General features: G+C 29.9%; 1 protein-coding gene across 2 annotated transcripts in view; it reads right to left on the bottom strand.

Annotated features, from left to right (window-relative positions):
• Positions 1–12509, bottom strand: part of NECTIN3 (nectin cell adhesion molecule 3) — a 101323-nt gene that overhangs the window by 32466 nt on the left and 56348 nt on the right. For both annotated transcript variants that reach the window (XM_069472582.1, XM_069472583.1), the window contains 2 exons: positions 5245–5383; positions 2970–3051 (listed from right to left, as the gene is read on the bottom strand). In XM_069472582.1, the coding sequence (XP_069328683.1) occupies positions 2970–3051; positions 5245–5383 (221 nt within the window). The remainder of the gene's footprint in view (positions 1–2969; positions 3052–5244; positions 5384–12509) is intronic.

Raw genomic sequence — 12509 nt, 5'->3', positions numbered from 1 at the left:
ACGATTTACTGAATGAATGAGTGAACATCTAAGTTTAGACAGATCTGTAACATTTATCTTAAATAATATATTTATATTATTTTCTCAAAAGTCCATGTGGCCTTTACCAATTTTTGATTTTTAACATGTTCAAAGAACTTCAACAAAACAATCTGTCCAGACTAAAATCAAGACTAAATGGCCTAATTCAAAGTAAAATTAGATTGATAATGTCTATGTAAAATTTAATTCACAAATATTAAATACGTCTATTCTATGGAAACAATTTAGTTGTTTTGTTTTGCACATTTAAAATAGCTCAGTTCTCTCTCCAGACTTCTCTATATTTAAAAAGGAATAGCTCCCAATAAAGAAATAACGAATGCTTTTAAAGAAAGAAAACTACTAGGTCCTCTGAAATTTGGGAGGAAATTTCATTGTACTTGCTTACTGCTTTTAATTTCAATAGTTCTTTTACTTCTACTTACTGAGTCAATCAAGAGTTACCCCAATTAAGACTTTGAGTTCCCTGATGATACTGAGAACTTAACATAAGTCTCAAACAAACCACTCAACATTTAATGTTCTGATTGTATTTTAAGTATGAATAGTCTAAATTAATTATTTAAAAAATGAAGGCAAAAAACACAATATAAGTCAATTAATGGTTAGGACAATACCTTTTTGCATGAGTTCCCAAGGAGCATAAGCCATTAAAACAGTTTTGTTTTATTTTGTTTTTAAGTTTTAGTATAAAAACTGAATTAATACTATGGCTTATGAAGTGCTTTAAAAATATTTTTGGTGGTAATGTCAAAACGCAGAAGTTCATTTCTAGTTATTATCAGTTGATAGTGATAATACTTTGGAAATGATATTATAAACTGGTACCTTTTCCAAAGCTGTATTACCTTGCTCAAAAATAATGATGGGCTATGAAATTTCCAAGCTGTTTGAAACCAGTTTTCTAGGTGTTACACAGTATAAGGATGAAGTGAAACTGTCTTCTCTGTCCCCCTAAATTTCTGATACTACCTTCATCTTGCTTGGGAAACTTATTTTATAAACAATTAAATTCACTAACACCACAAGTCAACCACAATTGCTAAATAGCCTCAGTACAGAGGAGTTTATTCGATATCAACAAAGGTTATAAAGGAAGTAGTAGCCATAGTTTCTGCTTCTAAAGAACTTATAATTAAGAAAATAAAAAATTAGGAGAACCAAAAATACATATATATAAGTACAAATAGTGAGTAGGTAATTTTTATAACAACTGAGTTTCTATAATTCAATGCTAAGGATTCAAAAAGATGAAAGAAGATGAGAGGTTTATAACACAGACTTTTTAGTCTCATGAAAAGCTATAAATTACATGCTCTCCTCTCTGGATTGCTCAAAACAGTCTTAAAAAGCCAATATTTAATTCTTTTCTTTTAATCATGTACGTTTTCTTTTGGCATTGATAATGGTGACTAGAATGAAGCCAGCTCTTATCAATCATTTAATCTGCATTTAATCTGCAAAAAAGAAATATAACTTATTACAAATAAGTAAGTTATGTAATATTTTTTCTTAAGATATTGCTATTTCTCCCACTCAGAGGGATTAGATACACTGACACCTCTATGTATGGCAGTCATATTTTCTTAACTAAAACCCAGGACACATGATCTGAGTCAAATAATTTTTTCTAATTCAGAAGCTCTTGTAAATATTCAATTTGAAAACATAAATAACAAGTTATATAACCAACTGGTTTTATTGACAAGATTCAAATTACACGCAATTAGGGTTGTCCTAGAAAATCACTAACAATGTTCTAAAAAAGCTGTCAAAACTAAATCAAGAAATTTTCTGATTAATTAATAGCTTTGTTGAGGGAGGAAGAGAGCTATCCTTCCGCTGCAGTTAACAACAACTCTAGCTAAGTATTTTGTTGATATTTCACACAACTTGTCAAGTTCATTTATTTGCCAAAAGAGATGTTAGGCTACACTCTTTATGTAGGAACAAGGTCTGAAAAGATGACATATGTTCACCCTCAGGACACCTAACTGGGTAAGATGACAAAGCTGGTGGCATTGACAGGGGATGCACATGCCAGGGAATGCTCTTTCCTGCCCCATGCTTGGGCAGTAGACTAGCTATATGGCCAGCTAAGAAATAGAAACTGAGAACATCTTGACAGAAACATCCCTTTGGAGTTTTTTTCACCAAATTAAATCAATTAATTGATGGACATATGATTTGCCTTATTCAGGCTTAAGATACAGGATATATTTTAGAAGGAAAATATTACAGATAATTCCCAAAGGTAATAAAACCCTAATCCAGGGCTAGTGTTCCAATATGTTATATGGGTGATAGAGAAAAAGACAAAAACAAACAAACAGAAAAAGCCCCCAAACCATAGTTAAGAATAAAAGAATTCAAATATTCTGATAGTTTAAACTTTCTAAAATACCACATAAGGCATATCAATCTAGGTATAGAACACAGGATAAAATAACTGCATCAATACTAGTACACGAATTACTGTGGAGTGATTCCAAAATAAAATAAAATCATAAAATAAAATAAAATACAGTATTCCAAGAAAAAGAAACGCTTCATAATCTACCAAAGATATTCAACTTTTCTACTTTTTATTTTACACAAAAATGCATATTTAACAATGAATATGTATGTCAATAAAACTGTATTAACAATAAGTTTTCATCCATAAGCTTTTTAGTAAACAGCCTAATACAATGTTGATTTGTCTTAGCTATATTGGCCATAACTTCTCTTACTATTAACAGTGTGTAGACAAAATTTGATCCCTTAAATGTTTCAAAGAAATAATTAGGCATGCTACGAATTATGTATTATATACATTAAAGAATATTTAAGAAATGAGTATAAAACATTTTGAAAGAAATTATATAAATGGCTTAGTATTTTTTATTGTATTTTATATTATTTTAAGTGTGCTCATGAACACATACCTGATACAAAAGGTCTTTCTGAGGCAAAGGTGGGGATCGTTCTTCATACATAGGTGGTTTATGTGTGGGTGGAAGGTCGATCCTGCATTAAAAAGGTTAAGAATTGTGATTCTACATTTATCAAAGGAAAAATAAAAAAGAACAGGGATAAAAATTGAGGTTTTCATAAGATTTAAAAAATTTTTTTCAGTAGAGCCCTCAGACAAAATCGTAAGTTTTGAGGATATTTTCCTCACACTACATAAATAGATAATATTTATACTAAACATGTTTAATTCAGTTCTTATATTTCCATTAATCCATCAAAGATAAAAAATAAAAGGAAATACTGGTTCTGAAAGTTCCAATGTGTGCAACAAATCTAATCAACTCATACTTAAAGAAGCAATTCAAATAGAAGAATTTCTTTGGAAATTATTATTAAGCAAGTCATCTAGTACATGACCAATTTACTTAAGTATTGCATGTTTTTCCATTTGACTGTGGCTACCAACATTTTAAAGATGTCAAATATATGTGTCATTACATTTTCCTCCAAAGTGTCATAAAAGTAATTTAAAAGACTGTATCTTACAATGATAACGAAAAAAGTTTATACTGTATTTTGAGAATACTTCCAAGACTGATTTTTAAAAGCCCTGGTCACTCTTGGAATATTCACCACACAAATTAAGATTTCCAACCTACACAACGTTATACATTTTGTCACCTGAAATAAACAAAAGGACCATTACATCCTTAGGGAATGCATTTATTTTTGCCAAAATGACAATCTATAAAAAACCTAGTATTTCATATATTTTAAACATTGTTTAGTTATAACAAAAATAGATTTAAATATGCCCTGTTGCTCTCTGCATTTTAGAAAATGATTTTATATATATATTTTCTCACACTTTTGAAGATCACAGATAACACTTTCAGTATTTGTGATTATTAACTCAAATAAATGGTTATCTATATTAAAGGTTAAAGAGAATGAAAGGTATAGATGCTGAAGTAATAAATTCTGTTGTCTAGAAATTTCTCAATATGGGCATAAGGTAATATTTTAAATAAATAGAATTTAAACAATAAATAAAATGGTTACAGTAATTTATTAGCCTACTAGTAAATTGTTTTTGAAACTAAAAAAAAAAAGCCTGAGATAATCTGGGAACTAAGATGAAGTTAACCAAATGTCAGTCACTCTTGAAATATTAAAGCACTCCAGTCTCACAAGCATTACACTCAAAGAGCATTTCACCATCCTTTATTTGCAATAATTGTTTCTTTTCATCAATGAAAATCATAGCGAATTTCTAGCTCCAAAGGTGCCATATATAGGCCATTTAAGTAAAAAAACTGAGGCTCATGAAGGTACAGTGAGTTGTTCATGGTGATACCACTGATTTGATTGTGATAGAGCTAAAACTGACACCCAGATGTCTTTAGTCCAAAAAGACTAGTGCTACAACCATGCCAGATTAGAGAAGCAAACACATACACTAGCATTTATGAAGACAGAAGAAATACATTTTTTGAAAGTCAGGCTTATGTTTTAAAAACATTAATAAACCATACAAGAAATAAAGCCATTTGTATAGAACTTCACGATTCTCATCACAATCACATGAGGTAAATAGGAAAAGTATTATTCACATTTCACAGATGAAGCAACAAACCTATTGATGGAATTAAAAGAATTGTAGACATTGGTCATTTGATTCTATGGCAAAGTGCTATTTCTGCTTTATAATTCTATCTCAATGATTAGACCTAAAATATTGCTTATTTTTTAAACAAAAAGATGTATATTTTATAATTCACCAAAACCAAGTATTATTCTTCAAGGAAAAAGCTTTAAAACTCTATTAATTTAGTAACTCTAGATAGTTGAAAGATAAATCTATACGTAAGACACAAATAATCTGATGAAGCAATTATAATAAAACTTCTAAGATGTTTTTACATGTTTTTCAAATACTACTTCATCAAAGGCCTACATTTCCAGGCAGAAGGCAAGACAACATAAAGTACAATTACGTTTCCATTTAGAAAGATACCGTAAAGGTATCTAATTTGTCTCCAGCAGGCCCTTGACACTGTTCAATTTACCAAGATGTAGTTTGAGACGTTCTGATGAAACCAGGGTCATCTGACAAAGGCCAAATATTATCCTTACTTCTTAAACACTATCCTTAAACACTTTACACATGAGTAGCTGTAATGGTAGGTATAAAGACTGACACATACTGAATATTCCCCGTTAAACACATGGGAAAAAGTTACCTACACTTTGTCAAGATAGGATGGTCTCTTTTTTCGAGGAGTCAGCAACACAGTCACGAAGATAGCGATGATGAAAAGGGCAAGGACAGCTCCAATTACAGCTCCAGCTACTGCTATGGAAGAGGTCTGCTTAAATGGAACATCTGTAAAGTAATAAAAATTAGGCTTTTCAAACAATTTTAAAAAGAGTTCTTAAAATTGCATACCTTAATTTCTACATTGGGCAAAGACTATTTAACTGAAGTATGTTATTCAACAGCCAGCTTAAAGACACCAAGTTTGATTCATTAGTTTTAGTAACATTATGCTAGCATCCTTCCTTCTTACTTATATTAACTTAGTACCCCAGGTTTGTTTTTTTTTAATTATGTAAATAACCCCAGTCAGACATCCACAAGTGAATCTATTTTTATGGACAAAGAATGTCTGGAGAAGAAAAGGAAATGGAGAAAAAAAAAATAATTTGTTCTTACTCTAAAAGATGATTAAAAAAATCAGTATTCTCTAAGAGAAATGACCAATACATTTACCATTTTTATTCTGATAAAATAATAAAAAAATCTATTAATGAAAACAAAACCTTCAAGGGGAAAAAAATCTCAGATCAAATAAATATCAAAAAGTGACACTAAATATTACAACACTTTTAAATATTTTAAAATAGAACTATTAAAATAGGACTTGCACAAAGGTTCCCTTAATTCATGCACATTGAATACAAAGTGCACTTAAAATAGCTTCTCTACTACAAAATTAAATAGTAATCCTTTCCTATTTCCTGGCCATAGACACCCTATATCATTTCTGAATACTAATTTCTCTTTCCCAGACTATAACCACAAACTTTGTAAGAAAGAATTTAAAAAACATATTTAGCAATTAGCATTTCACATTTTTCTAGATAATTGAGTCCCTCTATTTCATAACTCCCAAGTGATAAAGTCTACTGAAATTATTACAATTAACTATATATTTTCAAATATATGTATTAAGGGATATGACAAAGCCATCAAGCCTTTGTAAGTATTGATAATTTCAGCTATCTTAAATCTAATAACTTTGTGGGGTGATTAATAAGTTACAATGTTCCTTCATATACGTGATCTTGTTTTATCTTTCTAACCAATAAGAAAGATATTAAAGATAACATTCTATAACTAAAGATACTGCAGCTCTAAAGTTAAATAATCTGCCTAAGACCATTCAATCAATGAATTGTAGTGAACGCAGAGTGAAATAAAGTTAGGTCAGGGTAGGGTAGAAGCCTCCACTCTACGCCTTGGAAGAAGAGAAGAATGTATTTTTTTAACATTTAATGTAGACTCAGTATTTGGGTCCCCTAGTTGGTAACGAAGAGATCTTAGTTTTCACTTAAATTGACGTTTTCACACATACTCGTAAATAATTGCAGGAAGTTGAAATCTAGACACAGCAAATGCATGGAATTAAAGCACTGTTGGTTTTGAAGTATGTTTCACCTACTTACCATCACAGCATTTCTGTATAAATACATATTAGAAGCATTTTGCAACTGTTTTTTATTAAAATGCGGGTCATATGGTGTTTTAGATTGCTAAAAAGAATGTTTTACTTTCTTTCCAATTATAAAAATGTCATCAGCAAACTAATAATGCTCGGTTTACTTATCAATGGGGCATTTTGTTAGCATCATTCTAGACTAAAAATCTTACACCAGTAAGCGCAAGTCACCCATTTCAATAACCTTTCCAACAATGAACAGAATCTAAGAATAGTAAAACTAATATACAATTATTTTGAAACATTACAACTCACTTTCATTCTTGGCATTACCCTCATTTGCTAATACAAGCCTACTGTTGCTCATTTCTCTAATCCCTAGTATCTCCACTTGAGTATGTGCTAGACGAGAAAAAGATTTGTAAATCTAGCATCATCAAATATTACTCTGCACTTGTAAATGTGAAGAAGAAATCTGGGATTACTTATGGATAATCTATTCTACATTATCATTTTTCCCACCATATAAATTATAGCTTTGACCACTGTCCATAGCGATAAAATAGATGATTCTATTCAGTCTTTAATAATAAGCCAATTGACCAATTCACAACTATTAACATTATGTAATTTGACTAAGGTCATATACCTAATCAGTGGCACAAATAAAAAATCTCAATTGTTGAATACACTACTTATTTTGCACTATTCTAAAGTTCTCCTTTTCATGGAAATTTTTCTTTTGCTAAAGGAACCCTATCATGTTTGCCCAAGTATACAGAATTTAAATGTTGTGTTCTTATTTTAATCATAATGACAAAGTTAATATTTATAATAATACTTCCAAAAATCACTTTTCAAAATCTCAGGTTGTCCTTTGAATAAGCCCAAATTACAGATCATTATAAATGATCTCAATCCACAGATCATTATAAATTCTGTATCAAGTGATACATCTCCTTTAAGAAAGTTTTTCATTTAATCTTAGCAAGAATCTGAAATTTGGTAGTGCTCTGTAAGTAATAAAACATAATCTCATTGACTTTTAATATTCTAAATTAATTCTCAACTCTAAATATACTATTTTTAATATCAAGTAATTCTCAAGTCTAAATAGACAGTATTTCCACATTTTAATTATGATCTACTTATCCAACTGTGTCAGATTTGTCATAATTTCTAGCTTCTAGGATTTAATAACTGAGAGTTGACTGCATGTATACCACAACACATCCTTCTATCTTAATTTGAGCATCTTTATTTCATCTGGTTCCACTCATTCTTTGCTCGTATTTATCCTCTCTTTTTTGCATATCAATTCTTGCCATCAGAACAGGCTGGTATATGCTGAAATGAGCAAATGGAAAAAAAACTAGGTACGAATCCATTTACCAACTAGATAATCTACTTCACTGAGTAAACTGATTATGCTAAATACATATATGGATTATGCTAAATACATATATCTACAAATATAGATTTCATATTTTCTTTTCTGATTCTTCTGAGAAAAAAAGAAAGTAGTAATATACTTAAGGTGTTAACAATTTAAGGATATTAACAGTTGATGAAAATTAGTATAAAATGCAAACAAAAAGCTGAAATATTTTGGATTTAAGTACTTTGATAAAAATTGAGAATTTAACAACAAAACTGCCTCCCTCACATCCCTGTCCATATAAACACAAATACTACATAGACTTTAAATTCCAATAAAACCAGTACAAAAGAAAAAAATTAAGTCAGCAAATGTATAAACATATGGCATTTTTAAACATTAGGTAGTTTACTAAGTAACTGACTCGAAGCAACACTACCATCACCTAAAGAGATGTTCTACGAAATCTAATGATATGCTTACAAGCAACAGAAAACAAAAAGACAAAAAGTGCTATAATATTCACCATTAAAAGACTGGTGAATGTGTCTCTAAAAAGAACAGCTTGTTGTTATCACAGCAGCTATGGTAACCCACATTCATTAGAAACTCACCTCCAAAAAATAAAAAATAGCATTCCCCAATACATAAAACAAGTACACTGCCCCCAGTTAAAGATATTATGTACATATCTTCTGGGAAAAATGTTTAAAATGTAACCAGTTACAAACTTAACAAAAAAAATTAATACAGATGCAAGAACTTTTGGGAAAAACGTATATGTTAATATTACAGATAATAAACTAAATATTACAGATAACTAAAGTTTATCACTGACACAAATGAATTTTAAAAATGTGAAAACTACTCAAACATATTAATATGTGCACATCTACTTCACATCAAAACTGAGACATAATATCCTTTTTTTCCCTTCAGTCTCTTTGTCAAAACTTCAGTGATGACATCTCATGATTCATAGGTTAACGTGGTGGCCTATAAATTTATCTTCCCACCTTTTATTTGTTCCCATATTATATATCACTGTATCACAAATTTTTCCCTATAAAGAATTCCATTCTTCATTTTTCAACATACCCTTTAATTTTTTATATTCTCAATATGAATATCTTAGCCTCTATATCCATCCAAATATTTCTTTCTCACTACTTTTTAATACAAGTGCTTTATTTCGGTCAGTCTTCTCAGCCTCTCATCCAACAAATTACCAGGAACCTAATATGTGCTAGGCCTTGTGCTAAGTATTAAATATTAAGAATGCAAGGATAAATTTTACATAGTCCCTGTCCTCACAGTATAAACGCCTTAAGTGGGATGACAGAATCTATGAAATACATTATCACCCAATGAAGCACAGAAATATTACCACTTATCTAAAAAAAGACATTTGATAAAAATAAATGTTTATTAGTATTTAATACATGGATTGGCACTGGTAGCTCCACTTGTCCAGGTAGCAGGTGTTTATCTACCACACAGGGCACCCATGGTATCATGTGGGGAGAATGGAGTAGCATAGCTCCAGAACAAAATCAACTAGACAGTTACACTTTTACTTGGTTGTCCCTTCTCAGTATAATCAACATCGTGTGACATACTATGATTTATGAGAGCTCAGGTGAATGTTAACTTATCTAGATTTAACCAACAGTCAAAAATATAAAGGAGAAATTACATGACTGCCCCAAGTAACAGGTGAAGACCTGACACATGGACCCAGCGGAGGTGTCAGTGCTAATCTATATATCATATACTCACAAGCATTTATTCATCGTAAATATCATTCCTACAATGAACTGGTAGAATGAACATAACATCAGTGTGGGCACAAATAATAACAAAAAACTGGCAATGTGAATATCTTACTCCTAACACACAAAACTTATCAGTTAGTTACAATACGAAGTAAAACCATGGCAATCTAATGAGATGTGACAAGTTAACCAAAAAAATTCACATACATCAGGAGATCAGCTAAAATATAGATTTACATTTACTTACTAACAATAAACCTCACAGTAAACCTATACTGTGCTGAAATCCTAGTTAATGTGAAGGTGAGGTTATTGTGACTAGCAAGATATTGAAAAGCCAAATTATATTAAATGTGAAGACAAGCTGTAAAAATGGTAGTTGGGTTGAAAACTCTTAAGGGAACAAACGATACTTCTTCCATTTGCATCTACCTGTTTTTGAGAGGTGCATTTTACTTACATCTAAAAACCAAGTATTAACATAAACATCATGGAATGAGACCTTTGACCCAATGAATCAAAAAGTATAGAAACAAGATAAAAACTACATGAAGCATAATCATGTAGTTTTCCCAAAAATGTTTTAGTAAGAAAAAAGGTTAACTTTTAAAATGAAATGTAATCATATTATTTTCTGAAATACTATGGTTTTCGTATTTAATGAGAAAAAACATTAACACGTTTAAAATATTTTATATCAGATAAAATTTCCATTTTTGAGTATTTTATAATGCATGTAGCAAATTGCTATAGTAGCACACATATAATTAGAGCACATACTAATTTTTAACTGATAAGTACAGTCAAAAGAGTTTTCACTGATCTAGAGAGGACAGGCAAAAACTCAGAATAAAATGTGCAGTTATAGTAGTTATAAGTTGTTATAGGTAGTAGTTATTAATTCTAAAGGAGAATTAGAAAATTTAATTCTGAACCGAAAGCAAATACATAAAATTTGACTTATACCAAAGTAACAGCAAAAACATTTATAATAGGGTTTAACTGCTAGGGCTATAGAGACAAGATTAATTCATGACTATGGAGAATGTTATTTAACATGTATTAATATATATGAAATAGAATTAAATGGTTAATTACCATCAAATTTTATAATGGCCAACATGCCAATTATTCTTAACCTGATATTATGTTTTGTTTTGGGAAGAGAATTATGAAACAAGTTTCCAATTCCCACCAACTATTAATTAAATTTTGATAATTAAAATAAAGGAAATTAGATAACACACACATATAAACACACACGCATGCATTCTACCAAATATCATAATGAGGACAAAAAAGGTAATACAGAGCATGGACTTACTGTAGAAATATACCTCTAAAGAATTTTTAAAAATTTTTATTTAAAGATTCATTGCATGGCTATTGGGGCTAACGCCTAAACATAACTTGGTTAAAAAAAAAAGAATTATCACTGGTACAAACTTAAATGAAACCCAAACCCAATACACCAAAAATTTGAGAAAGAAGCTTTATCTGGACAGTGCATTTCTAACTAACAAGTAAAGAGGAAAGACAATTCAATCTGTAATCTACTCTCCTATTAGAATTAAAAATTCAATATGAGTAGCATTTCTTCCTTTCTTATATTTTACATTGATTACTCCACACATTAACAACTTCTTACTTGTCCATATACTTTGTTTTAGCAGTATTTACCAAAAGTAAAATCAAACTCAAATAAAATATTTTCAAATGTAAAATAACTACATCTCTCAATTTTTGCATTTATACATTGTACTTCCTACAGCCCCTTAATGTAAAACATTTAGCCATAGTTACCTTCTAAAACTTTCCTGTATTTGGCTGTCAGAAACAATATATATATTAGTGAAAAACCCTAATGGTTTCTTTAATATTAGACTTATCAAATAGAACACTATTAGGCACACGGTAAAATACTAAATCTTTCAGCTACAAAGTACTTCTTAAATATCACTTTTAAAGTTAACTCCTACCCTTATCAAATGTTTAATATATTTTAATAAAAATGGCAAGAAAAATAAGAGTTGCATTCATCTTCATTGTACTATTGAAATATTTTTACCAGTATGAAAGAAAACCCTCAAGTGAATACAAAAATGCAAAAACAGTTCAAACCTATATGAAAGAAATAAATATAAATATGGCCAAAAAATAGTAAAAATATCCTTTCATCTTTTCCAAGACAGTAGGATTTTCACATATACCTGTCAAGTAGCTGAACACATCACTGGTATTCAAAAACTAATTTAACAAAATTTTATTTAATATGACTATGTTTACAAACAAGTCTTTATGTACAGTAAACATACATAAAGTTCTAATAAACAACAGTGCAATACTTCCAAAAATCTTAAGTACTAGTATCAGATTCTTAAAATTTGGAAACCTTTTAGCTTGCCAAATGATTAAGGATACAGAATATGTGAAACACTCATTTGCAGTTTTTCAGGTCACACTCCCACAAAAAATAAAATAAAATAACCTATCCACAACATGGCCACAATGTAAAATGGAAGTTTATAATTAGGAAGTCGATATTTATATTTTTGAAATATAATTCTTGAAATACGTTGCTAATTGCCTTCAGATTATACTCAACATTTATACAGAATCCCTAAATGTGATTGTTCT

The sequence above is a fragment of the Eulemur rufifrons genome, chromosome 7 (genome assembly GCF_041146395.1).
Source record: "Eulemur rufifrons isolate Redbay chromosome 7, OSU_ERuf_1, whole genome shotgun sequence".
NCBI lineage: Eukaryota > Metazoa > Chordata > Mammalia > Primates > Lemuridae > Eulemur > Eulemur rufifrons.
This window is presented reverse-complemented; position numbering and strand designations above follow the sequence as displayed.